General features: G+C 32.1%; 1 protein-coding gene and 1 long non-coding RNA gene across 2 annotated transcripts in view; one reads left to right on the forward strand and one right to left on the reverse strand.

The window, feature by feature from the left end:
• Nucleotides 1-317: 317 nt before the first annotated feature.
• The window catches only part of LOC110992569 (opsin, ultraviolet-sensitive), a 36,355-nt gene continuing 18,165 nt past the window's right edge, over nt 318-18,507 (reverse strand). The window contains exons 2-3 of the mRNA XM_022258443.2: nt 3,022-3,152; nt 318-1,968 (exon numbers count right to left, since the gene is read on the reverse strand). Of these exons, the coding sequence (XP_022114135.2) occupies nt 956-1,968; nt 3,022-3,152 (1,144 nt within the window). The 3' untranslated portion in view covers nt 318-955. The remainder of the gene's footprint in view (nt 1,969-3,021; nt 3,153-18,507) is intronic.
• On the forward strand, nt 9,511-10,795 carry LOC123690342. The gene is made up of 3 exons (XR_006751026.1): nt 9,511-9,768; nt 10,206-10,329; nt 10,659-10,795. It is a non-coding gene; the product is annotated as an uncharacterized LOC123690342 (long non-coding RNA).

Raw genomic sequence — 18,507 nt, forward strand, 5'->3', positions numbered from 1 at the left:
AGATCTTTCAATAGCTGCTGAGATTTTAAGATGAACTTATTGAAATTTGTTGTTTTTTTGATTTAAAGCGCGTGGTAGACTTATCCGATAAACCAGACTGAGTGGGTTTGATACTTTTAGCTTATTTTATATTTTTTCGGTACTAAATTGACAGACTTCTATATACAGCGAATTGTAGCTGAGGGCACATCGAATAATGGTGTGTTTTTCACGCCACTTTGTTTTATTATCGTAAAATTGAAAGTCCTGTTGCATTTTGAGATGAAATTAAAGGTAATGGAACAAAAACCAGTTTAAAGATAAACTTTATTGTTCAGTGTTCAGATACCTATGCATTACAATATTTGAGAAAAATAGTCTCTTACATTGAAAATTGAATTTTTTCATCTGACAATTTGAACAACAGTCATATTCTAAATAGTATATAATATAAAAATAGAATTAACATATACATCTACAAGTACATATAACAAGTACCTAATTACAATGTATCTACTTAACAAAGCCCATCGTAAAGCAGTATTTTTTTTCTAAGTACAACGTTTAAATCTTAAAATTTTTGACATCTATATAAGCTGGTTTAATAGACTATCAAGTATTGACACTTAATTTTTTTTTAAGATTTGTTCCGGTTTAAAACGACAGAGTCACGATGTATTTGCTTAATTGTGAGATAAAAAGTGTGACCTTGATTGAGTATTTTTTTCATGACTTATTATACTTTGCCTTTCCCTGTATGTTGGGCAAAACATATATGGATAAAACAGTTGAAGATTCCGTAACCTATAACATGTTGTCTCTAGATTATAATAAATTTCAGGTGCAGATAAAGAACTCCTATAAATATCGATCAGTAGCAACATCAACATTTTTATGTAATTTTCCATAATTTTAATCTGGCATCTAGAGGAACCTCTCTAATTTAGGATATGTATTAACTTTATTAATGTATAAATTAACACGAACTTTTATTTGACATACGACTGAAACTTTTCGCCCTTGAGAACTGCGGCTTGGTGTACCATGAGGGAGGGCTGACCACGCCCGCTTCAATGCTTTTCATACTCACACTTCCTACTGATTTTTGTGAATCTTGTCTCTTCGATACTTTGGATGATACCGTTTGAATGTGATGTCCATTAGCATCATTATGATATGGAATGTCTTTCATTTCGATTACTTCTACGTCCGTGTCGCTCAAATCTCTGCTAATTCTGTTCATCTTAGTCGTTTCCATGGAGTAGGCAACACTCTTAAATGTTCCTGTCATTCTTCGTGACTTATCTTTAAAAAGCATCTTCTGTAGCTCCTTCCGAAATTTCGGATGAGTGATGATATATATAAATGGGTCAATACATGCGGCAGTTTTGCAGAACAGTGCTGGTATCATGGATACACCTGGTGTTATCACATCTTTCTGACCAAATATACCAAGTAGCGTTACTATTGCATATGGTGTCCAAGATATAAAGAAGAGAGCTATCACCGCTATGACTAGACCTGCTAATTTAATTTCCGCCTTCCGTTTGGTTTGTTCCTTGACATGTCTCGAAGACATCTTCTCTGGTTGATTCTTATTATTCATATTTCTGCTTCCGACAACAATACGCAGGATCCTAGTGTAGCAAAAGCATATGATGCAAAGGGGGAAGAACCAGGCAGCGCAGAAGAATACAAAGATGAAGTAGCGAGGGGGTAGTTCATCTGTAAGATAATCGAAACTGCAGCTCGTGAGGAAGCCTTCTGGAACGTAGTGGCCGTAACCGATATCTAAAGCTGGGATTATCGAAAAAATGGCTGCGTAGATCCAGGCGCCTATTGCGAAAAGGCGGGCTCGAATGGCAGTGAGGGCTCGAAGGGGCTGTAAGGGGTAGACAACAGCCCAGTATCGGTCCAGAGCAATTGCTGTCAGAGTAGCAATTGATGTTGTACCGCTTAAACCTCCAACGAAACCGTAGAACACGCATCCTGTAAATAATTAACGATTTAAAAAGTCCATTTAATTAAAAAAAACTTATAATACTGGATTTAGAGATGTCACCGAACTCTTGTTATAAGAACAAAGCTGGATTCATTGGTCTTAAATAAAAAAATACTATTTAAAAAAATATTAATCGATTATCATCTATAGATCGATTATCATCGGTAGATGAGAAATATAATGAAAGAGCAAATTCCGAATAACACATGAAATTTTAAATAAAGTGTCTTTTTAATTAATGATTTATTTTACAGATAACTCAAAGCTAGTACAGTTGAAGTATTTAGAAGAAATTTTTTGTTCAAACTGCTAATATATTAAGCAATCTTAAGTTATAATTAATTAACTAGAATCTAGACTAATTTATTAAAGTCTTCTTGGGAAATACATTAGACTTTGCAGACGTGATAGCGAATACGTTGCAAGGAAATTAATTAGACATTATTAATTTATGGTTTAAGCTAACTCACGTGCAGTGTGCGATTGCTAGCCAAACAATTATTCGTAAGAGAAGAAGAAGCACCAATTAAATATAAACACAATAGTGTCCTGCTCCATCCAAAAAAATTTTTAATAATTCATACAACATAAGATGCACGATGTAAATTAATAATATGTACATATTTTTGTTTCACCAATGAATTTACTTTTAAATATAGAAGAACTTGACAGTGATTAGATAAGATTAGTCTCCATGAAATCAACTCAAGAATCAACCATATCGTTGCAGTGTGCACTAATAATTAAAATTATTGGAAGGCGCAACTAAAAAAATATATTGTATGATCTTTATATCTTTATGTAACTTCAAGATGTCTAAGTACTTACAGATTAATCTATGACGACTGTCAGCTCTAGAAATGAAAGCTTTTATTCTGGGAGCTGGAATTTATATTCTGTGTCAAGATTTAAAAAGTGCTTACAATAAGTAAAGCGAGCGGGAAACGTCAGAATTGTTAAAATTAAAAATAATTGGAACATTTTTAATATTTTTATAGGAATCGCTATTATTTTGTGCCTGTGATGTCCGAGAATTATACCTGTCTTTCCCAACGCTGGTCCGAGATTAAATGAGTTAAAAATAAATATTGGTGTTTTCGCCAGCATTATGAAGTCACTGAGGGCCAGGTTGGCTACCAAAATATTTCCTGGGGTGCGGAGAGATCGGCATCTACAAATAAATAATCGGTTAAACCCAGATAAATGCAATTTGAAGTGTTTTATAAGGTATATTTCAGTCAGTGTTGCCGCCATTTCTATTTTTTTTTAGTTTTTTATCGTCAAGCTAATAATGTGTGGCAACTTGAAAAAAAAATCATGTAATTAAAGCGAAGTATTTTGCGAATATAAAGTTAATTAGTGAAGATAAAGAAATGTAGGTTTCAATGTAGAGCGTTAACAACAGATATTGTGAAGTACGTTTCTTCAAGAAATACCACCTCGTTAGTTGACAGATAAGTATCATCTGCGTAGTTGAAACGTTGCTATGGTAACCAATTGACTATTATCATATTATATTAGGAATGAACTGTGATATGTACATGAAAATCGAGTTGAATTTTATAGTAATAAATGTGATTGGTTGACGACATTACATTGCTGATAGAAAGTAGACACATAGTAATGCTTTGATTTCAGCTTCTTAAATGCGATGAGATTTTATAGACATACTCAGTGACCCGGCAAAAATTGCCGTAAAAAATTGCGAACTTAGAATTAATAAATTGGGTATTTTGGTAGAAGGGTGAAAATAATGGGTAAAATCATGTAAAATAAACGCAATAATTCATAATAATCGGTCAAGTGTTTTTTTAGTTTAATTACGAATCCTGTGTCACGGGAATAAGATATATAGATATGATATATTCATTAGACACTTAACTAAATAATTTAATAAAGGAATATATATATATGTGGAGTTCATTAATCAGTCTTTCGTCAAAGAAAGTCAGTTTCTTTAAAAAATCATTTGTGTCTTTAAAAGAATACCACAATTTTCCAACACAAAGAAAAAAGACATTTCTAGGTAATTTCCGGCCACGTTTCAATCATGTCCTTTATAAACAGAAACGAGTCACAACATCAAAACGTTTACGTACCACTTGATTCCGCTTTGTTATTGATATGTTTTGTTTCTATATACTATATGTTTTAATTATTAAAACTCTACATAATCCATTTTATAAAAAAAATATATTCGAATATATATCTAGCTGTCCTAACTCGGGGTAGGAAAACTTTCTATCTATTTATTTATTAAAATAAAATCAACACTATTTGTAACGACATCATAAAACAATGTTACAGATAAATAAAGTAATTGTTTTATTTACGGGCTATGTTCATACAACTTTCGAGGAAAAAGCCAATGTTTTTAATGTTGCTTTGAGCTTCGATAAATTGGGGAAACACCTGTATTTTGAAATTTAATTTCGTGCCTGGAAAGTGCCTTATGCCAGGTTTTTTTGTGTAGATTTCATAAAAGATAAAATTTCTAATTAACGTAGTATATTTTGCAATATACTAAGATGATAATAAATTTAAAATAATATGAGCAGTTTTATCCTATTGCCTAGTTCCCGAGGTAGTGTGTTTGAATTCCGCCTATTATCTACATAAATATCGACAGGGTTTTTTAGGCAAAGTCTATACTTTAGTGACACAGCTTAAAAACATTGATTACTAACCATTTGCCATAAAACCTACACGGATCATTTTGATCGTTTACCAGACTGAATAATATCTGTCAAAGAGTATTAACAGGATAAAAATTTATTTGCATGATTTTAGTATTAAATATTCGCCTTTGATACGGTAAAAAAAATTAAACAAAATTATTCGTTATAAACAAGAACACATATCATAGGATATTCACAGGATAAAAAAAATATTTGCACTATTTAGAAGAGAGTGTTTATTATTAAGTATTCGCCTTAAATGCGGTAAAATAAATTAAACAAACATGTTTATTCATTATATAAACAATGCAATGCAATGTGTAAGATGTAGGAACAATTTTACGTATAAAATACATTGTAATTATTATTTAATTAAGCTAAACAAATTTTAACGGAACGGAATAACCCTGGCTTCATTTTAATGAAAGTAATTCCTTATTGTCAATTTTAAATTACAATTGCAGCGTTCTGCTTTGCTTGTTTTTATATAAAGTACTTTCAATAATACAAAACAATGTCTAAAGGCTTTATTGCAGCCTCCGTCTAGAATGGAAAAAAAAAGTTTTTTCCAATCACTCAGAAACCGTTAAAGTTCAGATTAAAATAGCAATTCACTTATTATTTATTCTACGCCTGCATGCTGAACCATGTTAAATAAACGCCCAAGGTAGACTAATCACAATAATAGTTGTAGTATACTGTGCAATTAAGTACATTACTAATTACATGAAACTTAATGGGGTCCTTTCCTATTTCTCCTTAATTCCTCAACGTGATGTAATTAAATGGCTACACCTGTACTTGACAACCGCTTACCTTTATTGGTGTGTTTTGCTAGACGCTATACAGGGCTGTGTGTACAAGGGCATAAACAACTGTAGTGGGTTTATAATTTACGTGACTACATCGCATACAAGCAAACCGGCTAGACATAGGACCGCGAGTATATAAAGCTAAACCTTCTTACTAAAATGAGAGGCACTACCTTTTTGTCAGGACACCATTTTAATCGAAATATATATAAAATCTTAAATCGTAATAATAATTAAAAAAAAAATCTTAATAAATAAACACATATAAAAAAAAACGCTCAAAATATAAAGTGTGCTCTAATAACCAATCGATCCATGGTAGGTTGGGTTAGTGTATGTGCATAGACCTATGTATGAAAATGCCAGTTCAACTGTGCCAATATCCTATCTTAAGATTTTAACTTACACCAGTTTTTAAAATAATTAAAAACTATTCGATATACTTTTAACATGTACATTTTAATATTATTTGTACGATTTTATTTACTTTATTTAATTTATATCGATTATGAGTTTTAAGAGCGAAGAGATTGCATTCTGTCCGTCGCAAAGATTGATTGTCTTTGTAGGGTTTGGTTATTGGGATGCATATAGGAGATCGATGGACTGTCACGGTCAGATTTAATTTTTAAAAAATCTGGTTTAATTATTAGTTTCGGGCGCTAAAAGGCAAGTAGGTGATTAGCCTCCTGTCGACGCCGTCTGGCCTCTATCGTAAGTGTTGGTTATGTTAATTTTGAGTTTGCGACTGAAGCGCTAAAGATGTATAAACCACATCGTGAAAGTGTGACACGTCACAAGATTAACTTATTTAATACCTTACCTTCTTAACATAATCAACAAGTATTAAAGAAAACACTTTAAACGGATTGAAGCTTATATATAAACTTATAATTATTTTACATAATAATAAATTTTTTCTGACGTTTTTAAAAAAATGTTTTGCTTTAAATGTGTGAAAGTTATGTTCATTAAAGACGATACCAAAAAGGTTTAGTCTATTTACAATATATTTAAATTTATATACCCTACAACTAGGGCATCGAAACTCGGTTCAATTCTGAAAACCCGGGTTTTCGGGTCTAAGAGTAATCAAAACCCGGGTAGACCGGTTTTTTCGAGCATTTCGATCTTTTGGCCTCAATCAATTGTAAGCATTCATGGACCCGTAAATACGTATGAGACCTAGATTTCGAAAACTGCTATCCCTTGCAAAATTTGGTGAATGTAAAGTGATCCCTATATATCTTCTATTTTTCATAGATGTCCATTCATCGAATGATATCGAAAACTTCTTTTCATCTGACAGTATAATTTTTATCTCGTTTATTATTTCTAGCTTCCTTTTATCAAAGTCTTTGAGAATTATGTGGCGAACGGTATCAGCAGTAGTTGGTAATTTGTTGCCGGTCTTTTCAGAAAGGTACTTTAAATCTTGTGATTTTGAGAACGTTCTAAGAGAAATTCCATCAACTGCAGCCATATGAGACACCATAACCTGCATACTTGGGTTGGCATCAGTCTCAAATGGCGCCGGTATTCATCACCCGCGCAACGATACACCCTCCCCTCTCAATTGCTCCACAGTTCACCCCTCTCATGTTCTGAGACGGACGCGCATTTAACTTGCATGTCTTGTTTATGGGTAGGAACGTAGCAAGGAAGCTACTTTTTGTGTCATAAATAATAATTTATCAAAGCGAATTTTTATTCAATTTACTTATTATTGCATTCAAAGTGCTTTAAACCTAATAAACAACAAAAACAAAAGTATAAAAAAAAACCCGAAAAACCCGAAAACCCGAGTTTTAAAAATTGAAACCCGGTTTTTTTTGTAATCCTCAGAACCGGGAAAACCCGGGTTTTTACGGCCCGGGTAAACCCGGGCTCGATGCCCTACCTACAACATCCTGTATTAAGTACAAGCAAATACAAACGATTAGGTTGAATCACGGTCTACCCTTAATAGAATGACGGTATATATTTCGAATCTTCGGAGCTTTAATAATTTACCGCCGTGGCTGTGGTGATAGAAAGTAGGTCTTTAAGTTTATTAGATACGGAGATCAATTTTGGTATTGCACATATTATTTTATTGAAAAAATCGGTTGTCTGTAAAGTCGGTTTATTGACGATAGCTGATGGAATGGTTGCATTTTTCAAAAGAAAATTTCAATTTATTTGTTTGATAGTTTTTTGTATGGATATAGAGGAGGTTAATGGAAATCACAAATGAATTGATGAAGTTAAATTGATTTGTACGCATAAATACAATAATGACAATATTTTAACGAACGAACGCTGCCGAACGCGGACGCTTATGCTTCTTTGTCGCTCGTTCCGCGCTTTCACTTGCACTTCAAGCCTTAAATGGAACGCCTCAGAGCGACGTAACGCCGCATGCCACATGTTATTTTGTCGTGCAGGCTCCATCGAATTATAAGACGTTGTCACGTCATAAAAAATCACAATTTTATGTGACGGTGTTCACACAAATTCGTCCCAATGTCTCCCTCCGAAGTATCGATATGAATTACAATATTATTATAATAATAAATTAACTACTTGATTTAATTTGACAAAAATTAGGAAATTCAAATAAGGCACGATAATTGATTTACAATTTTAAAGACAGCAGGAACTTTAAGTTAATTTATAAAATATGGCGGAAGTTTTACATAACTAAAATAAAAAAAACAGTTAACTTGTTTAAATAGTTGCGAACAGAAAGATAACGGGGTATTTAAAACCGTCAAGATTTGTCAGATCAAATGAATAAAATACAGCAATATTTTGCCAATATTCTCAGCATTTAATAATTTTATAGGCAGTAATAGTAAATAGTGAAGGTAAACTCAATAACTTAAATGGAAGAAAAAAATACATCGTAATATCATGTTTGTGTTCCTTCCTGCAAAACAACATTTATCTCTTCACAATAACAGTAAAATATACATACTGGTTTACGTATGGCTGGCAATGATTTTTGGCATCATAACAGAACGTAGGTAATAAATTAGTTAGAGTTTTTGATCCCCTAAAAGGCATCATCACAATTCCTTTTGGTAACTTTGATATGGTTTGACAAATAGTGAATACACAATCTTACCACTAGTTTGTGGTAATTAATTAATTGTAGTGTAAGAACAAAAGTTATTGCTATAAATAAAGATTTATTACGATGTATTGATATTGATCAGGAAATGAAAACTTTCCTGCGCCCGCTGTAAATACTGTTATTATCTTAATTATGACGCAGAAAGGTATTTTAGTACGTACCGTTACATACATATTGCATAAATAAATTAAATACTATTTTTTATATAAATATGTTCAAATTTTTTTATTGTTTTAAAATTTTGAAAGAGAAACTTGTTGTATTCTGTTTAATTAATTATAAACATAACGGCAGTTTACAAGGCTATATTGGTTCTATATTTATAATGAAAAGTTTGAAGATAGTTTCGAACTAACCAGATTTTTTTCCAACACACAAATATACAGTATTTACAATATTCTTAACCTACTAGTATAATAATAATCAAAATGTACCATTATTATGATTTTGTTCCCTTAGGATTGGAGGCTAATTATAGATTAAAGTTGCCTGGTAGGTAGTACCGGTCACCCCAGTACTGGCGCTTTCCTCAACGAAAAACAATACAGCGAGGAAATGCCACAGAGACCAAACCCCTTAAATTTAGTTTAAGTTTCTGTTTCGAACTTGATTTAGTACATGTATAATTCATTTCAAATAAAAACATAATCTTTCCACACAGCCGAGTGCGATAATGTTATCTGAAGAGACGTTTGTAAAAAAATAAACTGTTTCGATGCAGCACAAGATTATTTTTTTTATAACATAAATATTGTCTTTAAAAATAATTTCTGAAACATTAAATATGCTACGATATAAATATCAGGTTTTATTGGGTAAGCATTTATTAATAGGACGTGTTACTGTACATTTTGCTGACTCATGCTTTCTTAGTTTTAAAACCGTGGCGATTTCCTAAATCGTTGGATTTACGCCCCGAGAGTATAGCCAGACGCAGGCAAAAATCTTCCAATATTTAAAGCACTCCGCTCACTCAGGAAATGTACAGAAAGAATCGTATCGACTCATTAATTAATTAGTGGCGGTCGTTACAAATCTTGGTAATAGTAATAAACAAACCAGAGTGTATAATCTCGTGATATACAAGACTCCCTACGAGAGGATTATACAAGTTCATCCATTTATGAATAATTTAACCACAAATCTGACTATCATAGCTGGGCCGGACAGTCTGTAAATGTATGTATAACTAATTATTCAGTACGTATGTAAATTATAGGGTATTTTTTTAGTTGTTTTAGATGAAATAGTCTTTCAAATACATATAATACCAGCAATCTCCTGGTCCTACAAAGTCTTTATTTGTAGTTAAATAAATTACAAAATGACATTTTTCCTATCATTTATTTTTAGACAGAAGGCGTTTTCCAAATAACGACAGGAAAAAGATCCAGATTAAGAGAGTTTGTTCCCTATTTTTATTAAAACAAAGGCAAACAAATGATATCCATAATAAAATATGCCAACACAATTTTATTTCGATAGCCCGGCCGTGTATCTTGAAGTATAATTTTTATGACGGCTGTCAGGTAATTTTTTTTATAGGACAAGAGAGTTTACCACTAGGGGATTTACATATGAGTTACGGCCTTTAAGTTAACGCTGTTCTCTTTAAGGGCCCTTATTCGTAAGGCTTCGAAAATACCTGGCATAGCAGCTGATCACATAAACAAATGGTGCGCGGCATGGTGTCTTTTAAAGAGAATTCTGTCGTGGAACGCCAACGTCGAAGTGAATCAGGTGAAATTTTCCATTCAGTCTTGACGTCAAATGATATTTCGCCGGAGATTCGAAAAGTTTATCGAAATACTCCGTTATATTTTGTGCGTTATATCTATAGGCATCGTCAAAGGATCAAACGCATATTGAATAAATTTGTTGCCAATTCTAGCCAATCTGCTAAATTTATTTATAATTATTAAATATAATGTAGTTTTTCTGTTATATATAACATCTGACAAATTATTTTTAAGAGCAATATATAACAGACCTATTATAACAGTTATTTTTGGCAGGGTTTTAAAACCTACGAATTTTGTTTATAAAGTTTATATGAGATTTACTTCTAGTGCCGATCAAAGTTTGAAGATAACTGCAAAGTGCAAAGTTCCAGCTGAATTTTATACTTTCTGACGTCACCGAAAGGCTTCAAAGGATACAAATACAAAGGAATTCACACTTGAATTGGTGCATAGTTATTAAAGGCATGAATAACTTTGAGAATATATATATAAATATAATGTCATTTCAGATTGTTAAATTATGTAACGAATTATTCAGATTTTGTAGTGAGCTGAGTATTGTTACCTAAAGCTTATTTTTTACATTCAAGCATTATACAAATTGATTGAACTTAATAAATTAAGTATTTATCACAATCACAGTTTTGCTAATAGAATTTTAAATTGTTAATTATGTTGTATAATTAAAAATCAAACTAATTAACTGGCGCTAACGTTCTTATATTTTATTTACTCCTACACCGTCAATAAAGAAAAATCTTTGCCAAAGTAAGTTTTCAAGGTTAATTGAATACCAGCATCACAAGTGTCGATGTTTATGAAAGATTTTTGTCACATCTTATTCTTTTCCGCTCATTGAACAAAAAAGAAGTGCTGACATAAATTGGGTGTTGTATGGATAGCCGAAATCATCACAATTCTGCAGATAAAGACCTCATTTTCCGGCATCATTGTTACATGTTTAAAAATATGGCGGCAAAGCTTCTTTCATTGCATGAAACTTCTCTCAAGTGCTTTTTAAAATAACTAAACTATCTCCATACTCTTTACAAATCTCCGGTCCCGCCCGGTAGATCTCAAAAGAAAAATCTATAAAACTAAGAGAGCAATTGCAGCTTGCTGACGCTGTTCAAGTAGAGTACACAACACATAGGTTCCTCTCATGTTAGATTATTTTTTTAATTTACAGCACATACATTTTTATGTCCTAGGTTTACAACATAAATTTATTTGATTCATTAGTAAAAACTACGCCTCGGCTACGATCGTTAAATAACGCGTGCTAAACTACGTAGACCCTTCAGACCAGAAGTGAGATTCTTAAACACACTATTCCTTGTTACACTATAACATTCACATTATAATCATTCTCAATAGACTTAGGAATATTCTTTTATAAAACAAAGGGCACAAGGCAGGAAGCTCACCCAATGTCAAGTGCTAGAGGGCGCTGTCGGTCTTTTAAGAATTGGTACCCTCTTTTCTTGAATGACTCTAAATGGAATTCGTTCGGAAATAGGTTGGCAGCTGATTCCACATATCGTCAATGTAGAATGATAACCTCGTATGTCCAAAGAACCAAATATTACAGGAAATAAACAAATGTTTAATTTCGTCAATGTTCGTTAAAATATTCTTATGTGCTTTTGTCCATAGTTTTTGATGGTATGGATTTATTAATGACAAAACTAAGTCATCATGATTATACTGGTTAAATGACATAATGGTATTCTTGACATACGTAGTTATCATTCTACAGTGACATAATTTTGATTTATCACGTTCTAATAACTGTTTTAGGTAGATATAACTTAAAATAGAAAGCATCTTTAAAAAGTTTCTGGAGAAATTAAATTCTTTTCTTAGGCGAAAGTACAATATTTCTACATACACAAAACTTAAAAGTAATAAGAAAGTTGTCCCCTACGGCTATGATCAAGGCTTTCTTAACCGAATAGAAATAGTTATTCGTCGTATAAAACTTTTCCCTTCAGATTTTTATGCAATTGTTATATTTGACATATATTGTCATCCGTGTTAATGGCGGGCTATAGTCCAGTTGCCAGCAAAATTGCGATGCCATGGCCTAAACGCATACCTTATATAAAACAGTATAAAGTCTATAACACTTATAACTCGAGAATGGTTTGACTGATTTTCACGGTATTTTGGGACAATGGAAATTTTACGAAATACAATACAAAATGTTCATGAGATTTATGCGTCCCGTCGATACTATAAACTCTCCCCTCAAATCAAAGGGCGTATTTAAATAAAGGGTTTGAATTGAAAAGATATGCTAAACAAAGTTTATTTTAGCTTATTATATATGTATATTTGTATATTGATATATTGATTGTAAAATATTTATGCGTGCGTTCAGAAATTCATTTATCGTAACCGAACTGAACGAACGTAACTAATTTTTTATAGGATGTTTTTGTTTATAAACGAAATTTAATTCCATTTTGTGACTTATAAAAAGTAGAACTGAACTGAACTCTTTAAATATAAAGAGTCACCTACATAGATGCCTGTTTCACTGTAACGCGTACCGACTGCAGCGGCCGCACCTATATTTCGTAATCGTGTGTTAGGTTCATTTTCGTTACGAAATTTCTTGAGTCGGTTGTGCTCAAAGCCCGCGATAAAATCAATTAATATCTAAAGAGCCGCAAAACATAATGTTCAAATATAATAAAAATATATAAATACTAAAAAGTTCTTAAGGCAGTTTTTGCACAATCACCATGTGGAACCAGCTGCTAGCTGAAGTAGGTCCGAACTGTGGCTCCATTCGAGCTGTAAAACACCCATTTTATATAAATTGTTACATATAACAAAACATATAATGTTTCTTTTGTTTTGATATAAAAATTTATTAAATCACTATTAACTATGTTATGTACCTATGCCTGTTTACCTTTCTCACTAGATGACACTTGACATTTATTTGCATAATTATTCATCTATTCGACAAGATTGTTGGTTATTCTATTCATGAATTTATTATTCCACATCGTCGTGTATGCAGTAAACCTACAGAGCACATGTTTTATTTTTGAAGTTTTACTTCTTTTGGTGCGTTAGGGAAAAATCATAAGAGTAATTTTTTACGACACGCGCGTACACCGTCGCAAAAAACCGACGCCATGATGTTAGCGTTAGTCAAAATTTTTGTTTCTTCTATTGGTAGTGTCGTTTTTTATACAAACGTTAAATAATATTTTTTTAAGTAGTAGTTTTAAATTCTTAGTATTGTTGCTTTTAAATGTCAAATTTCAGTTGTTAAATTTTATTCTTTTGCTATTTTTTTTTATACATAATTTGTTAATCTATGTAATCTGTTTTGGCTTTATGTATTGTATTAGTATTTTGTATAATAATATGTATAAGGTAAGCTGTTAGATAACTTATAATTAAATAAATTAAATTAAAAAAAAAGGCGTAAGATAAAAATTTTGTAAAGATCTTGTTACGACAAAGAAGACACTTCTAACGCGTGTACGGCGCACCTAATGTTAAATGATATTTATGGTATTTATGACGTTGTATTATTAGAATTAGTCTTTTATTGAAATGCCCTAAGCATGTTTTCTTTTAAGTTTTTCAACTGTAGTTGATATAACTCTAACAATGTATAATATAATCTTGTAATGATATGTACGATACAAATATCATACAGAAATAACTAACGATTGTACCACCTTTTTACCATATCCTAGCAATAAATTATTATTAATTATATAGTTTGCGCAATCAAATATTATCTACAAATTTACGTAATTCATTTTAATAATATCAAATTCAATTAATGTCAAAGAAATTATTCGATTGTGTTAATAAATCGTTTGCTATGTATTTTTATTCTATTGAGGGGATGTACCTATATGAATATTATAAATGTATTGATGATTAAATATTTAGTATTGTATCACCTATCGATCTAACGTCCTGAAGAGTCTCGGTGCTCAGTACCCGATATCTACTACGACAAAAGTCGATAGTCCTCTGAACACAGAAATTATTTATTCTAAAAAAATTCTGACAGTTGACATGTAAAAAAGCTATGAGTTAAAAATTTAAATGACTTCATATCTGCCTTTAATTAGTCAGAAAATGGCAATTTGTGAGCTTCAACAATTTATAAACAAAACGATTAGTCTTTGGAAATAATTCTTATTAATTGAATAATTATTAATGGTGACTTATATAGCCTATGTTTTTTAAAATATTTTATAATCACTGTAATAATACTAAATCCTTACTTGTATATGACGTTATAATCAATTGTTAAAAGCTTTTTAAGTAAAGCTCGAGTGTACGATGAGATAGGTTTAACCCGCACTTTAATTGAGGATCTCCCTTGGTAAGCACTTACTTCCATGCACGCTAGATGGGAGGAATCTAAAATTAGCCAATTAATTCCTAAGTATCTAATATGTAGTATAATGGTAATTTTATCTTATTGTGTGCTTATTATATCTTGTATATGTTTTCATTGTATTTTTTTTTTGTAACACTTATGTTTACTTCAATTGTCATACATTTTTCATTTTATAAAAAATGCCGTGGATTTAGTACTATGTATGTTATGGTAAACTTAGTAAATAAATAAATAAGTAATAAGGGATAATAGATTAATCAATAAAACTGTCCTTTTTTAACTATTTTTATCTAAGAAATAAATTTTTTTTGTCTCATAGGCTTTTAACTTTTTCTGTTTTACGAACGATTACATTTTAAGCACATAAAACTTTTTAAGTTCTCTCACACACTCACATTCACTTAATATCTTATAAGACTTGTGGTTGATTAGTTGAAATCTAAACAGCCAGTTGCCCCCCTTATCATTTAATGTCAATTGTAATAAATTTCTCAATGAAATTGTTATGAATAAATAAACAAAATAAACCGACTTCTTTTCACAATCTATTTTAAACACGTACCATGTACCACGGAATAATTTTAATCTAGTTACCCACAACTCAGGGTCTCTCTCCTTCCCAGGGGACTAGGGATATATAAATTTAGTCACAATCTATTCGTCATGAATAAAGGTTTTATTATTTTTATGTAAATAAAAAATGTTTATTATGGAGTTAAGATACAAGTATCACTTATTCCACGTCATTAAATTTGTATCGCAGACATCCCTCACTCATCGGAAAAAAAGACAGAGGACGTAGACCGAGAGAAAAAGCCGGCGTAATACTCAGTACTCTCAGTACTGTTTTAAAATAGCAAATACATCATACAAAATAACTATGGCGTACAACACTTATTTTAATACAAATATCGCAAATTAATTAGAAGTAGCCTGTCTAGCATAAGTCCAAGGCCCTTTTATCAACTATATAATAGTTAACTTAGTAAGCCTTTTTAGACAGCTTTTCTTTAGTGCATTTCTTAAATTTATTAAAAGGCAGAGAAAATAAAAGAGCCTCTGGGATTATATTAAAGAAAAGTATTCCTTTGACCAAAAAATAATTAATAACTTTAGATAGATAAGGGGAAATTGCAGCCAGCGTTTGTTCCGAGTATTATGCGTATGTCCTATTCTAGTAAACATATCAGTATTTTTGTGTACATACATATTTTCATAAATATATTGCTAGGAAAAGGTAAGTTTATTTATTTCCTTCAATTTATCTCTCAGAGATTACCTACATTTTAAATTATATTGCACAAATAGTCCTCTTCTGCAGGATGAAAATAGTTTCGACATCAGCAGCATGACCCCATAATAATAAGCCATTTAAGGTGTAAATTTTATTAAGAAAAGTAAGCCAGTTCCTGTCTCCTGATGTAATGTATGGAAAAGGTTAGTAGGCTAGTCATTGACGCCTCCTATATTCTCTTTGAACCCTACATTTCATTTTGCATTAATTTGGAACTTATAATAATCTTCGCCGTGTCATCGCCGGCGCACAGCTGATACGTCTTTTGTTCTGCCAAGCTCATCGTGATTAATGTTACCTTCCGCGCGAGGGGACAGCTTAGGCTCGTTCGGGGCAAATGCCTCCTTCGGGTGGTATATGTTCGCGCCCTGCTGATACAGGTATGCGCTGATGCGGTACGGGGACGGGCAATATAGCCCTTGATGGAGGCTGCAGCGCGCGTGGGGGCTTAGGCTCGACTCTCTGCGCGCATTCGATGGGGTCAGGTCCGGAGTGTGTCAAGTCCGGTGGTCTGTGGTTCTGCCAAGCTCATTACTGCTCATTATTGCCAACAGGCTCGAATTTAATGACGTGGAATAAGTGATACCTTGATGATCTTTTGATCCAAAATAAACGAATTTTCTTTTCTTTTCTTCTCTCATTATTCGCTATATATACTGCCTACCTCCATAAAATGTGTACGAAATAAATCTTGATACATATAAATAGTGATCGAGTTACTTTCATATCTCAATAACGAGGTAAAGTGTTATAAATCCCACGTAAAATATACAATAACGTTATAGGAGTATCAAATTGATTTCGTTTGTATCCTTGAGGTAAAAAAGTATTATTCTTTATGTATTAAAAGGTAAAGATTTTCCCGTACGAATATAATTGGACGCGCTTCGTTTGTATTTAGTTTATCTGAGATTATGAAAAAGGGTTTTAAATATCGTGAAAGGTACTGTCATGGTATATCGTTGTATATAACTTTTTATGTGTGTTTCTGGGTAAGTTTAAGTTGGTAATGTTTTGTGACAACTTTTTGACAAATGTGTTTTGTCAAGTTTTGGTAATAAAGAGCAGTTTTGGCCTAGTGGCTTCAGCGTGCGACTTTCATCCTTGAGGTCGTAGGTCCGATCTCCGGCAATCGATTAGAAAAGATTATGAGGTTGAGGCCCAGATTTAGGTAATCCATGTACCTAACAAATTAATTCACATTTTATACATTATATTAATACACAGTCATTTTTACAACGAACTATATTGTGTGCAATCGTCATATTCTAAATGCCTAAGGTTTTAAAATGGTAATAATAATCTTTATTTATTTTTCTCAGTAAAACGTGTTCATCTACGGCCAGCGTTAGATTCATCATTCGAGCTTCCATCGAGCATACAAATAGAAATTTTAAAATACAAGTACAATTTTAAATTCACCTACGAAGCAAACTGATTTGAGCGTTCTAAGTTCAAAGATTACATTGCTTTGTTTTGATATGTACAGCATATTCAAATTTCGAATGCGGTCGAAAAGATACGACACAAGGTACTTTGAATTTTTGAATTGTGATTATCTTTGAATTAGGGGAATATACGCTGTGTCACGGAATTTTGCAATAGACAAAATAGAGCTTTATAGTTTCAACGGGTAATTTATTGTCCCTATAAACAATCGTTAAGCTGTCAGAGATACGTTGGTGAACAAAATTGATTATAAAGTGAACACCCACAATGCAATATAGTGGAAAGAACGTGCAGTAGCATTCAATACATGTTTCTTCGTAGCTTTTGTTAAAAATCATAATTGTTGGATTACGTATCTCGTACCACATAGATATGGATACAAAATGTTTTAAATTATATCTGTTTTTGGGCTTTTTGGCAAGAAAATTGTTTAGCTTGAAGAAACTTTTTTAGCTATCACTTCGATAACTGGTCTATGCACGTTATGTATGTTTAATTTCATGGAGAAATTGTAATGACCAATTCCAGAAAGGAAATAATACTATGGAACAACAACATTATACAATACGTAGCTGAATACTCGTACCTCGTTCAGTGAATAACTGCAACAATAAAATAAATCGACACGTACTTAGCAAAAGCACGGAAAAGCTTTTGGGCGCTTTAAGAAGTCATGAATTAGAAAATGAGCATGGTAATAAAAAGGGAACTTTTTAATACTTGTGTACCTACCTGTACTTACATATGGATCTCATACTTGGGCGCTTACTGAAGCTGAGCATACAACAGGTGTGTCAAAGTTAAATGGAATGTATGAAAGGTAAGAAAGAATAGGTTAAATAAAGAATACATCATTAAAATGGGTGAGGCACATGGCAAGTGGAAAAGAAAATGTTACAAGAAAGTATTGCCCAAGTAACAATAAACGCGAAAGAGGAAGGTCAAAAAAGGGCACACAGATATAAAAAAAATGATGATATATGAAATAAAAGGCTTTTATTAATATTATTTTTTATAACTGGCAAGACAATATGCAACAAGTTGCT

The sequence above is a fragment of the Pieris rapae genome, chromosome 2, assembly GCF_905147795.1.
Source record: "Pieris rapae chromosome 2, ilPieRapa1.1, whole genome shotgun sequence".
NCBI lineage: Eukaryota > Metazoa > Arthropoda > Insecta > Lepidoptera > Pieridae > Pieris > Pieris rapae.